Here is a 12,817-nt window from a genome sequence, read left to right on the forward strand (position 1 = left end):
GGGGGCCGGGACAGGGCCGCCGTCCCTGCGGGGTGTCCCCTCCTGTCCCCTGCACCCCTGCTGCGTGAGCTGCCCGGGGAGCGCCTTCTTGCATGCTCCAGGGCATCTTCCAAACTGTTGTGGGTTTGTCTGGTTTTAAAGGGGTTCGGTTTTTTCTTTTATTTTTTCTAATTTTTTTTTATTATTTAAACTTTGGTGTGCTTCCAGGCATCTGTGAAGACGTGGGTGAATCCTGGCAACAACTGTAAAACAAAGACCAAAATGTTCTTCCCCACCCCACACACCTTAGACCGGGGTGACCCAGTGACACGCTGTTCATGGCGCATTTGGGTTGTGTGAGGTTGTGGTGTTCGCTCTGGCTGGAGTGTGTCGTGTTGGCGGAGCCAGGCTGCCCGAGCTCTTGGGAGATCAGGGGCTTCTCCAGGTCACCCGGGCCGGTTGGTGGCAGTGAGCCACAGTCGGAGGAAAGCAGAGGGCAGGCCAGCTCTAGCCAGGATGGAGGGGAGGGTGAAGGGGGGCTGTTACACCCTCCTTGCATCCAGGGAAGTGATGTGGCTGCTGCCGCCCAACCCCTCGTCACCCCTTCTTCCTCTCCTGCCCTGCCTGCGTCTGTATCAGCCCTGGCTGAGTCTGGCCCCGGCTCCAGGCATCCCCCCCTTCCTGCTGTGGGTTATGCATCTGATCTGGAGGAGCGTGTACGTGAGGAGGTTTGCTGAGCTGCATACACTTCTGTTTGTCTTGGCGGATCTGCTGCACTGCTGTCGGGTCCTGTAACGGGGCTCAGATGGGCTTGCCTGTGGCTGCTCCTTTGCTCTCCCTTCGGGGCCTTCCAGTTCCCTTGCTGGGGCTGAGTGCTCTTTGCACCCATCCAGACTTGTGTCCTCATGGCTGGGCCATGCACCCCAAGAGCTGGACACAATCTGTTCTGGGCACCGTCCCTGCTCACCCGCAGGAGCAAGGCGGGTGGAGTTGGACATAGCACACATAATCCCTGTGGGGCTGGAAATCTGGGACAGAGGTGTTTTATAAAAAGAGATGTATGGTGGGGTAGCTGGCGGGGCACCAGAGCAGGAGCTCTCGGGACAGTGGGAGAAGGTGGCTGCACGCAGCTCATGGCAGTCAGCTGTGCGGGTCGGCCGCCTGCTCCCTCCTCAACCAGCGGCTCGAGTCCTCTGCCCGCAGCCTTTCCCTGCACTTGTCTTGGACCGAAACCTGGCAGCGCGAGCCAGCAGGGCTCACGGCGGCGCTGAGCCCAGGGAGCGGCAGGCAGCAGCCTCCCCGGGGCAGCGCTGGAGGGAATGTGAGCGCTCGCCTTGTTTGAGGGGATCGATAAGAACTAGGCAGATTCACAAAGCCAGTTAATTATATGGAATCAAATCCCTCCTTTCTTTTTTTTTCTTCCTCCTGCAAAGAGAGGGAAAGGAGGGGCAGTAAATCTCGTCCCAGTCATTTTACTTTAGATGGTATCTGCTGGCATGCTGCAAATCCAAGTTAACCCCAAAGTGTACGTATTAAACCATTACTCTCTGGCTTCTCACTGCTGAGCATAAATGTGTTCTCTATCCCCTGGGGCAGCCACTCGCTATCCCCAGGGAGGCTGGAGGAGCACCCGGCTCTTCCTCCCACCATCTCTGTGCTGGCCTGACCGGCGAGTGACCCGTGCCGCTCAGGCTCGGGCTGCTCTCTGCATCGGCGAGAGGCTTTTCTTTGCCGGACAAAGGTGCAGTTGTGTTGGCTGTAGTGAGGCCACAGCAGAAAGTTATGAATTCCAGTCTCCCAGAAAAGTGAGATCAATCCAGTGTTTCAAAGTCCTTATTGACGCCTGCAGAGGGGAGGGGCTGTAGGAAAGGCCAGCTCTATTCAGGCCAGCGTAGTTCACCCATCACCTTGGTAATCGACACAAAAAGAGTTGGGTTGGCTGAGACAAAAACTTGTGGTTTTTTGCAGCTCTGATTTGAAGCAGGAGACACAATATTTCCCCAAAATGGGGGAACTTGGGCTGGGTGAGGACACAGCAAGGTGCTGGGAAGGGTTTGGGTAGCTGGCTGCCAGCTCAAATGCATGTTGGCGTTTAACTGGGGACCCAAATGCAGCCCCATGCCCTCGAATGTGTGTGTGCCTGTGAATGGCACTGGCTCAAATCCCGCTGTAAGAGAGCATCGGTTTGGCGTGCTGCTGTCTTGCTGCTTCTCGCAGCATGTCTGGTGGCCGTGCCCCCCTGGACCGATACGCCAGGACAACAGTGCCATTGTCCCATCTCCCATCCATCCTCCTTACACTAGTGACAGACCAGTACCTGACCTGAGGGTGGGAGGAGCTGGGTGCATTGGTCAAAAGAAGCCCAGGAGTGTTTAAAGCCATCTGGGGGACAGGGAAAATGGGAACAGCCTCTTAATTGCTTTTCTCCTAGGTGAGGTGTTAAACCCTTTGGTGGGTCCTGCAGTGAGCACTGCTGGCAGGGGTCAGGCTAAATCGCAATTAGCGGGGGGTGCTCTCCCCCTGTGTGCTTTTCTCCTTGCAGTCAGCCTTGTGCTCCTGGAAGGTTTTTTGCTGCACGGTGTTGGGATGGTGTGAGGCCATCACGTCTGCTCCCGTTCAACTCTGCTCACACACGTGGAAGGGCTGAGAGGGGAAGGATAACTGAGCTTCTTGCTCCGAGTGACAGGGGCCTTGAATTTGCTCTGCCAGCTGTGAAACCGTATCACGCTGTACTGCAGCAGCACCTCTCCTGGGCTGCTAACCCCGGCTGCTGCAACTGCACTTGTGCTGCTTGTGTCTTTAAGCTTTTTTCATGGGCAGCACCTGGAAGGGGCAGGGAGGAGTGATCCTTTTGCAGGCATTCGTTGCAGGATGCGCTGCTCTGATCCTGTCTCGAGAGAACAACCGAGCTCGGGACATCGGCAGCCCACCATTCAAGTGAAGAAGGGGGCCCCCATCCTTCAGGTGGTGGCTGGAGGGTCACCCTGCAGTGACATTTCCCATACAGTCATATCTTAAGTCATTACAGCTTGTGCCCCTCAGGGATGCTGCTGGCAAGAGCTCCAGGGCCGTACTGCAAATCTGAAAGGCAAAGTCCAAGAGCAAAGTTTAAAAATAATCATTCTGGGCGACAGAGTAGCAGACTGTCATTTCTATGGTCTGGCCAAGTCTCAAATTCTGATAAATGAATGTTTATTCAGAAAAGACCCAAAACAAAGCCATAGTTGAAACAGTCTAAATTTTCCTTTAAAGGACTTCACGCAGGATCTTTTTATAGTTCTGTGTTTGTTATTCTCTAGTAGAAGTCCCTAAAATAAAGCTTTTCCCTACTAAATCCAGATTTTGACTGTGTTTTTTGCCCTTAGGCAAGCTTCAGGACCTTTCATTTTAATACAGCTGCAATTTGTGTGTTTTGTTTTATGTGTTAATAACATGGGATTGAATTGCATCTTCATGTCTACCATCCCATCCACCAAGAACGCTTCCGTGGGTCATATAGTTTTAAATGGTTGCTCCAGAGCACAAACCAAAAATATCTGTATATACATCCGACAGGAAAGAAAAAGCAGTGTGCTCTTTGGTTGTGTTAGCTTATTGGAAAATCTGGACTCTGCTCTTGCAGGGCTTCCCTTCCTGGCCTCCGCGCACACACATGCCACTGAAAAAGGGAAACTTCAGCAAGGTGTGCAGCATACATTTATTTTGCAAGCTCAGTTAACAAGATTGCAATCTTCAAACAAGACGAATACCCATGCATATTGAAGGACCTCATTTGTGGCAGTTGCTTTGTGAAAGTAATTAATGGCGCGTGTTGGTAGATGATAGCATCTATTGATATTTTAAAACAAGTTTGATGAAAAACACATTCAAAAAGTAAATGTGTTACATTTTTGATGTGGAGTTTGTGACTTGATGGTAGGTGTCTTCTCTCCTCCTGTTCCTTGTAGTGGTGAGGCCGTTTGTGGTCTCATTTGTTGTCCAACCCAACTCCATTGCTTACCTGGAATTGATTGTGGAGCATTCAAAGAGTGCTTGAATGGCAAGAGGAGGAGGAGGGCTGCTGATCTACAGATTCAGTCATTCTTTGGTGCCTTGTATGTATAGAGCAGAAGATGTCTTCTGAAGAATGTGTCCCCTGTGGACCTGTGTGTCATGGTCCTGACTTACCCAGCTGAAGCAGAGCTCTGTGGGTATCCCCTTGTACAGCTGTGTTAGTTCTGCTGTTGCAAATCATGCTGGTCGCTCGGCTTCAGAAGGGCATTGAGGGGTGACTCCCCCCGTGCCATGCTCTCTGGGGGTGGGTGACTGTGCTCTTGGTGTGGTGGAATGTCCTGTGGTGAACCGAAGGAGCTGGGTGTGTTTAGACTGAGGGAGCAGGAGGTTAAAATGCATAGTGTGAAATCCATCCAAGGGCTGTGAACTAAACTAGGAATGAAAGAGAGCAAAAGTGAAACCAGAATGTATGAAGTAAGGCTGAACCCAGGAAGCTGGAGTCTCTGGCATGGCAAAGAGTTTCTGAGCATCAGTGGCCCCCAGAGGTTTGAGGGCTTTCTCAGCATCCTCAGCAGTGTTTTGCTGCTGTATCCTGCGGTTTTGCTGTATCTCATCCTGTTTCCCGTCAGCTGGCCGACGCTGTCCCGCTCAAGGCAGGCCACAGCCTTGGCATTTGGAGCCTGTAGCTGGTAGAAATTTGGACCCATCCTTGCTGCTGGCCCTGCTCTGCTGCATGGCATTGCAGAGCTGATCAATCCTTCCTTCCCCCTCACCTCTCAAGAAGGTTGGGGCTTAAGGGAGTGCTCTTGGCTTTGTGGATGAAAACCAACACTCAAACGCAAACTCTCCTTTGTTTTTCTTCCCTGGTCATGTTACTTAAGGCTATTGAAAACCTCGAATGCCACAGCTGACTGCAAGGGCCAAATCTTGCCTGGCACATGGCCGCTGAGGTGGATGCAGCTCTGTGTGGAAAGACAGTGCTCGTACGCATTTCCAGCAGTGAACTTGGGCATAGGGGCCATCCATCGCCTCTGCCTGCTCGGAGGTCTGGTGACCCTGATCCCTCGCAGCTTTGCTTTGGAGGGTATCTCTATCTTCCAGCCGTTTTATGTAGCAGTGGGAAATAGGAAACAAATTAATCCATATGTTTGACCTTCAGTGTGACTCGGAGCAAACAAGTTGAGAGGTTTGCAGCGTGGCTCAGTGGGTTGTCCTTGGGGTCCCCGTGCTTGGTGTAACCCTGTGTGTGTGCACTTCATCCCAGCAGCGTTGGCTGTGTGCTCAGGCAGCGCTGTGCCCTGCGAGCTGTACGGCGGTGGAGCAGGAAGAGCTGTCGCTCGTTGGGCTTTTAGGGAGGGTACAGTCAAAGGGATGAATCAGAGCAAGGGGAGGTGGCTGCTCTGTACTCCTGGGTGTGTGGGCAGATTAGCTTGGGTTGTTTGCCGTGGCAGTAAGGATATGCCTGTCCTCGTGCTGCCTGCATCCCTGTTACCCAGCTCCTCCCTGCTGCTCTGACTTGTTGCTTCTGCCTCTCCCCTCTGCTAGACCAGAGGGACCGCAGCAGCATCCCCGATGCCCTGCAGTTACTGCTGGGATCGCTTCTCTGCGCCTTGCCCAGTGCCGTCTGAACCAGCACAACCCTTCTCATGACTCTCCCTGTCCACAGAGCAGAGCGAGGGGTGACGAGGTGTCCGGGGACGGAGCAGGGGGGTTGGCTGTCACTCTCCCACTCTGAGCTTCGGTGTCCCACGGTGCAAAAGCCCCCACACTCCTCTCCCCAGCCCCACACGCCTGCAGCAGCGAAGGCTGATGGAGAGGGGCCAAGCACAGCAGCTCACCGCCAAGAACTTTCTTTGTTTCCAGCCACCTCCCTCCTTTTTTTTCTTTTCCTCTTACAATTTCCCACTCCCTTTTCTATGTTAAACCTTGTTCTGCTTTGGCTCGATCCCTTAGCTGCTTTGGTTTCTCTGCCCCTTTGAATTTCTCAGCACTCCTTTCTTGCAGCAGTGGCCGAAGGGGACAAGGCTCTCACATCACTTCCCTGTGTTTCAGGGTTGAGGGGGACTGTGGGTGGAATAGAGAGACCGTTGCTTTTTCCTCCCTGCTGGCAAAAGATGCTTTAAATATGTGGAGTTTTCCACAGAGAGGTTTATTGTACATAGTCTCCCTGGACCCGAGACCACACAGGCTCAAACCCATTGGAAACAGCTCTGCAGACAACTCTGCCTCTGCTGGAGGCTGTTATGTCTGGCTTTGCTGTAGGAGCTCTGCTGAGTAGCTGGGGACCTACGCTGATGCCCGGCGGTGGCGGGTGGGCAGAGCTGTGCATCCCTGCAGCCCCGTGGAGGCATCTTTCCAAGTGACCATGGTGATGCTTTCTGCCCTGCCATTGTTCATGGGCCTCTGGTGTGGCTGGCGTTGAAACAGGAGGCTCTCAGTGTGCGGGGATGCTTCGGGGCTGGGGGAGCTCAGGGGATGCTGCAGAGCCACCCAGGGAGGGCTGGGCTGTGCCAGGGAGGGCTGCTGGCCGCTTGTTGGCTTGCAGGGCTGTTGGTATGGGTGTGCTGCTCCCCGGCTTGAGCCGGCGCAGCTGGATGATGCTGAGCTCAGGGCAGACTCTGCCTCCTTCATCCATGTGCTGGGTGCCAGGCAGAGAGCTCGCAGGCCAGCCAGCAGCTGCCCTCTTCAGAGCCATCCTTGTGGGCTTACTCGTGTGCCCCCCCCAGCAGGATGCTTTGCAAGTCTCCTTGGAAAACTGGGGAAAACTCCTCCAGTGGGAGGAGAGAGGCTGAAACTGTAGCTCTATAGGTTTTCCTATAACTTCAGTCTGCCTTTTTCCTACTCAAATTTAAGCAGTGCAGGCTGCTTCCCAGGTTGTGCTTTGTGCATGTCTGTACTGTGTTTATGCAAGGAGTCCAGAAGTGATTCTTCTAGGAGGTCACACGGCCTCATGTTTCAAGAACGGGAAACTGTTTCTGTTAGCCTTTTTTTTAGTATCTTCTTAATTCCATTGCCTCACATCAGCCGCTTGAATCATCTCCTCTCTCTAGCCACGTTGTTGTGTGGGACAATGTGCCTCCTGGGGAGGGTGCGAGACAGAGGGCTTACGAAGGACTCCAGCGTCCTCGGTCCCTATCTGCAGCACTGAGGCTCTTTATCAGTCCCTGGAAAAAGACTTCTGGGGTCTGAGAGCTCCCACGGCTTTTGCTTGCTCCTGTTGTTTCTTCAAGAGGGGGAAAAAAAAACCCTAAATCTCTGGCTGCCCTTTCAGATAGAGATAATTTGTGCTGGCTTCTCATCCCCTCTGTTCTCGTGCTCCAGTCCCTGTGACTCTGACCGCTCTGGATGTGCGGCTGAGCTGGGCTCCCCCAGCCGCCCTGCTCTTCTGGTGGTGCCTGAGGTGGGAGCTAGCCCAGGCTGCTGTCCTGCCCGGGAGGGATGTCCTGGATCTCCCTCCAGCGTTTCCCGCTGCGGGTTGCCTGCGTGTTTCCCCTGGGGCTGCAGAGCCCTTGCTGCCATGCGAGCTGACTGGCAGCTCTCGCTGACAGCTCTGTTATGGTTGGTCTGGTGCCATTTGCATTTCTTTTAGCAACCTGTCATTTTTTGACAGTTCCCTTATGAAGGTTTTCAGTCCTTGCTTTCCACTGGCCCGTTCCCCCTCTGAGCTGCTTCTCTGGAGAGGCTGGGAGGGGAGAGCAGCAGCAGGGATGCTGTGGGCACTGAGCTCGTGGTGCCTGGTAGGGCGGGCTGCAAGATCTCCGGAGCCTGTTTTTCAGTCTTCATATCTCTGTTTAGGGCACTGGCTTTCAAACATGACCAAGGAGAATCCTGGGTGATGGAGGTCCTGATGGTAAACTTCTCAATCGGTAATTTTTGAGTAGTTTTTATGTGGCCAATTATTTGTAATGTAGGGAGTTTGAGGAACAGAGAGAGTTTGGGAGCCAAATCCCCATGGTGTCTGTCAGAATTCAGCCTTTTGCATCTGCCAGTTTCCATTTTCTGTGAAGGATCTGATCTGCTTCTGCCCCCCCAGGGACAGGAGCACAGGGAGCGTTTGGCCTTAATGTGAAGTGCTCCTCTCCTCTGGCATTAAACAGCATCCACCTGCACCTCCGAAACTGTCCCCTCTGCACCCCCTGTAAAAAGCTGCCTGGGAGGGCAGGGCAGGTCTTGTTTCCTTGTTGTGGCCTTTGCTGCAGCTCTGACAAGGTTCTCCCGCTGGGAACTGCTGCAGCATGGGACTGTGGTTTCAAAGCATGGGGACAGCGGAGCTGGCAGCTGAGAGAGGAGTGATGGGGGCTGAGGGTGCCTCATGGGGCTTTCTTGACCCCAAAAGCAGAATTTTGAGTGTATTTGAGTGACCCTGACAGCTCTGTACCCCTCTCTGCACCCTGCTCTAGTAGGACAAATGCCGTGAGCTGCATCTCAAGGATTTCAGAAGCACAGGCATGAATTTCAGCTGTGCTTCCCTGACCTGTGGCTGAAATGAAGCTAACGAGGGTTGAGCCCTGGTGATTTCTGCCTGCTCCAAAGCTCTGCCTGGCCCGTTGCCTTCAGGCATCAGACCGAGCTGCGGGGTTTGACGTGGCACGTGTGCAGCAATGTGGGCTGGAGCCAACATGGACTGGAGCGGAGCAAGGGATGGAAGCTCTCAGGCTGGGAGTGGGGCAGGGTAAGGCATCCTTTCCGGAGGGAGGGAGGGGAGCTGCCGGTTCCCAGGTTTCACCGAGTCAGCTAGTTCCCTCCACTGTGCAGACCCTGCTGCTGGCCCGGGAAGGGCTGTAAATATTTAGATAGCTCTGCCTGTTGGTTTTGGCCATGGGCCCATCCCACGTGATGGGGTTGCAGAGCCCCCCTCCTGGATCTGGCTGCCCGCCGCCTCCCTGCCATCTGCCCGGCTCTCCCCATCCCTTGAGGAAACAGCAGAGTGGGATCTGGGGAGTGTCCCCCCCATTCCCAGCGGTGTTCCCCGTGGGTGTGTGTCCCCAAGGCAGCGTCAGCTGCAGCCCCGGGAGATCCCCTCCCTCCTTCCATGGAAAAGGGCCTGCTGGTGGTTTCTCTGTGTTATTTCTTTGAAGGACCGTAGAAATCGGAGCTGGAGAAGACTCATGAAATAAATGTTTCCACGTGCCCTCACCCACACAGCTGGGCTGGGAAAAAGCCTGTCCTCAGAGAAGCCTCTGCAGGACCGAAGTTTTGTGGGAGCAGGTGATGGGGTGGCTCCTACTGGGATAAAATTGGGTTTGTTCAGGCTGCTGCTCCATGGTGGGTGCTCCTGGCAGGACATGGTGCAGTTCCAGGCCAGGACGGGAAACTTCAGACCAAGCGCAACATTTTCCAAACTGTTTTGAACATTGAAAGTGTTTTCCAAAAGCACCTGAGAAAGGGATGTCTGGGTGCTTGTGGTAGCTTGGTGCCTCATCTTCTCCAGTTCCTGTGAAAACCATCGCTGGGTGGCCAACTGCACCATTCTTCCCTTTCAAAATCTGCACTTCTGTTGTCAGTTGAGGAGAGCACCCAAGTTGTGCTTTCTGGTGTCTTTTTTTTGTTCCTAGGATAGCAGTGACTGGATAAGGTATTGACAGAGACCAAGATCTGTGATGGTTTGAGCCCACAGAATACCCCCATGGGATGGGACTGTCAGCGTGAAGAACGAGGGATATTCACAAGGAGAGAGAAGCCAGCTTTACTGAGACAGTGTTTTATAGATACTGAGGAGCTCCTGTGTTTGTGGGCTTCCCCATCTTTTCTGCTTTCCACGAGTAGGTGAGGAGATACCCTCGGAGATCTTCCTGCTGTTCAAATGGGAAGTGCAAGAAACCATTATCCAGACTTCAGGGAGATCTGTATTTCAGCAAAATAGGAGTGAGCTCATCAGTTGGGAGAAGTGTTCCATCCCTCCATTGCAAAGGGTATAATAAAGCGTGGTGTGCCCTCAAATCTCATGGCTGTATTACCCTTAAGAGCTTTGAATTCATTTTGGCTTGAGCAAATCCACATCCCGATTAAAACCCCAGTCTAATAAACTGTTGACTCCAAATAAAGGCAGGATAGGAATAAACAATGAAGAAAAGTTGGCTCTTCCCCTGCCCCAGTGGAAGGCTTTCTCCAGGCAGGCAGCCAGCAGTGATATAACCCCGTAAAGTGCTGTAAACTGGTAAGAGAGCTGGGATATCAGCTGAGCTTCCAACCAAAGTGAGCTCATGCTGGCCTGCTGGCAAGTCCTGGGGTGAGGGTGAAGGCAGCTTGGATGCTTTCTTAGCATCGAGTTAACGCTTAGTTTGCTGGTGGTGTGGTGGTGACTGTACGGATGCTGTCAGATACTTCGGAGGCCACGTCATGCAACCTTACCGTTTTCATTGCAAACTACGGTCAGCCAAGTCGTCCCTGAGCTGTTGAGGTCTAGAAGCATGTTCTTGAGTGGGTGTTGTGCCTGACCCGATGCAGAGTACTTGTCAAGCCATGTTTGGTGATGAGCAATTTGTATCAAATCATGGTCCATCGAGGTCTCCACAGCTGCTACAGATGCTCTCTTGCAGGAGCCCTCTGTCCTCCTTGTTAATATGCAGAAAGCACAGGTCCTTCAGCTCAAAAAAAAGAATTTGTGAACGAAAGGAGAGGGTTGAGGTTAGCTGAACAGAGCCTTTGAGGTGATGCTGAGCAATGATTTTGTCTGGGAGAGGGTGGTGGTGCCGCCTGTGACACCCAGCCAGCTCACTGCAAGTCAGCAAAGCAGTTGTAGCTGTGTTCAGGCTGATCATTTGGTTTAAGAACAGTGGTCACTGAATTGCTGGGTTGAAAGTACTGAAGTTCTTTATTTTAGCAGTAAGAACTTGCTGCATCTTGCTGCCTCTTTTCCCATCTTAATTTGGAAGTGATTCCACTGGGAAGAGTTTGTGGTTCCTCAGGAGCCTCCTCGCCCTGGCAGGTCATGCTGTGTCAGGCCTCTGAGCAGCAGACTGACCTTTCCATTAGATTTTTAGTACAGCATTCGAGTAGGTTTGAGCTCAAATAATTTATTGTTCTGCTCTCCATTTCCGTCTCCTTGTGTTTGAGTTTGGATATTGGGCTGGGATGTTGGTCACGTTCCAGCATCTGGAAAAATGTGCGTCTCTGTGGGAAACCTTGTGAAACTCTTAAGGGATTCTGTTTTAAATACCAAAACACCCGCATCCTGAGAGCCTTCACGCTTCACTGTGTTAACTGGAGTTCTAGCAGGCCCGTTCATCTGAGCTTCTGAATGCTTTGCTCCTGCTTCATTGAATTGAGACTTGAATTTGTGGTGGAAAGAAGCAGGACATGAGTTAGAAGAAAAAACGAACATGCCGTTGTTCTGCTTAGTCAATCTGTTACCAATTAGTGAAGGCTGAGGTTGCATTGCTTGAATGTTACACTGGCATCTCATCAAGGGTCATCTTTGGTTTCTGTGAGCAACAGGCGAGGAGGTTAGTTAAGTAATTGCCCAATTCTGTTATTTGCTTATTGACTTCCATAGACGAATAAAAAAACCGGGTTGGGGGTTTTTGTTTGCATTCATCACCAGTAAAAGCCTGGTACTACGGTCTGTGAATAACCTGTAATTACTAGGATTGATTGTGTAGCATTTTAAGGAACAGAAGGGTAATTTGCACCCTGGCAAATTTAAGTAAACAAAACCTCAGAGCTGCTTACGGAAGAACAGATGGAGTTTGGAACCTTTTGGGTTTGAGTTCTTGCAATCCCCAGCCCTGGGAGCCCAGGCTGGCAGCGGTGCGTGGTGTGGCACACTGCGGGCTGCAGTTTGGGGTTCTCGACATCAAGCTTGATGCTGCAGCCATAGATGGGATGGCGAAGGCATAGTTATTAACTCGTAATGTGGCTGCATCTGGAGGGACTTTAACTGTGGTTTTTTTACGTTGAAGTGCCCTTTCACATTTGCTGTATGCCCCTGTTGAGGGATAAGGAGCTGTCTTGGTTCATGAACAACCATCAATAAGCATTTAGTAGGCAGTTAAGTTGCAGCAGTGGAGCTTAATAATTTAATCCTACGTATTTTCTAGTGTTGCTGAAATGACTTTCCGTGGTCCCATGACCTCCCCTGACTGATGCCCAGCCATGGGGGGCTGCGTTGGCAGCTTTAGCAGCGTTTGGGTTGTGGTGCGGGTTGTTGGGTCACCCCTCTCTGATTTCTTTCTCTGTTCCCTACAGGTGTACATTATCAAAGTCACCTGGTCCAATGGGTCCACAGAAGTCATATACCGACGGTACAGCAAGTTCTTTGACCTGCAGGTAAGCATTTTGCCAGTTCTTGAGTTTTTGACTTCAGAAGGTTGAAAGCTGTGGTCAGTTGAGAAGCATGGTTTCTGCCTTATGCAAAGCATGCCTTTTGTAATCTACCAGAAAATGCTTTGATCTGAGGAAACTTAAATGCAAATCCTTAAAAAAAAAGTAAGAACAAGGCAACCTCAAAAGCTGGACTCTGCTCCAATGCTTCTTGTGTGTCGGTGGGGACACCCTGGGGCTTTTGCACTTCCCAGTGTTAAAGTCTGGACTAAATGCACGTGTGTTTGAATTCCTGCAACAGAAATCTGTGCAATTGGTGGGGTTTTTGTTGGGGTTTTTTGTTTGCTTGGGGAGGGGGACAGCGGATTTTGTTAAAGTTAGGCCCAAATTCCATTCCTGCAGAGCTAATACCATGCCTTTCCCAGCTGCTGTCACAGGAAAACAGGCCTGCTGCTGAAAAGCACCGATTCCCTGGGTCCGTGTCCCACTGGCTGGTATTTTGGGGAGCAGGCACTGGGGAAATGCCCACTGCCAGCCCGGAGGGCAGCTGACAGCAGCTGCCTTAGGCATTAACTTCCGGGGC

At 52.1% G+C, this 12,817-nt stretch overlaps 1 protein-coding gene across 1 annotated transcript in view; it reads left to right on the forward strand.

Annotated features, from left to right (window-relative positions):
- SH3PXD2B (SH3 and PX domains 2B) overlaps nt 1-12,817 on the forward strand; it is an 82,643-nt gene that overhangs the window by 6,850 nt on the left and 62,976 nt on the right. The window contains exon 2 of the mRNA XM_035902487.1: nt 12,160-12,240. Coding sequence (XP_035758380.1) covers nt 12,160-12,240 — 81 coding nt within the window. The remainder of the gene's footprint in view (nt 1-12,159; nt 12,241-12,817) is intronic.

This window comes from Egretta garzetta, unplaced genomic scaffold (assembly GCF_000687185.1).
Source record: "Egretta garzetta isolate BGI_Z169 unplaced genomic scaffold, ASM68718v1 scaffold209, whole genome shotgun sequence".
Taxonomy (NCBI): domain Eukaryota; kingdom Metazoa; phylum Chordata; class Aves; order Pelecaniformes; family Ardeidae; genus Egretta; species Egretta garzetta.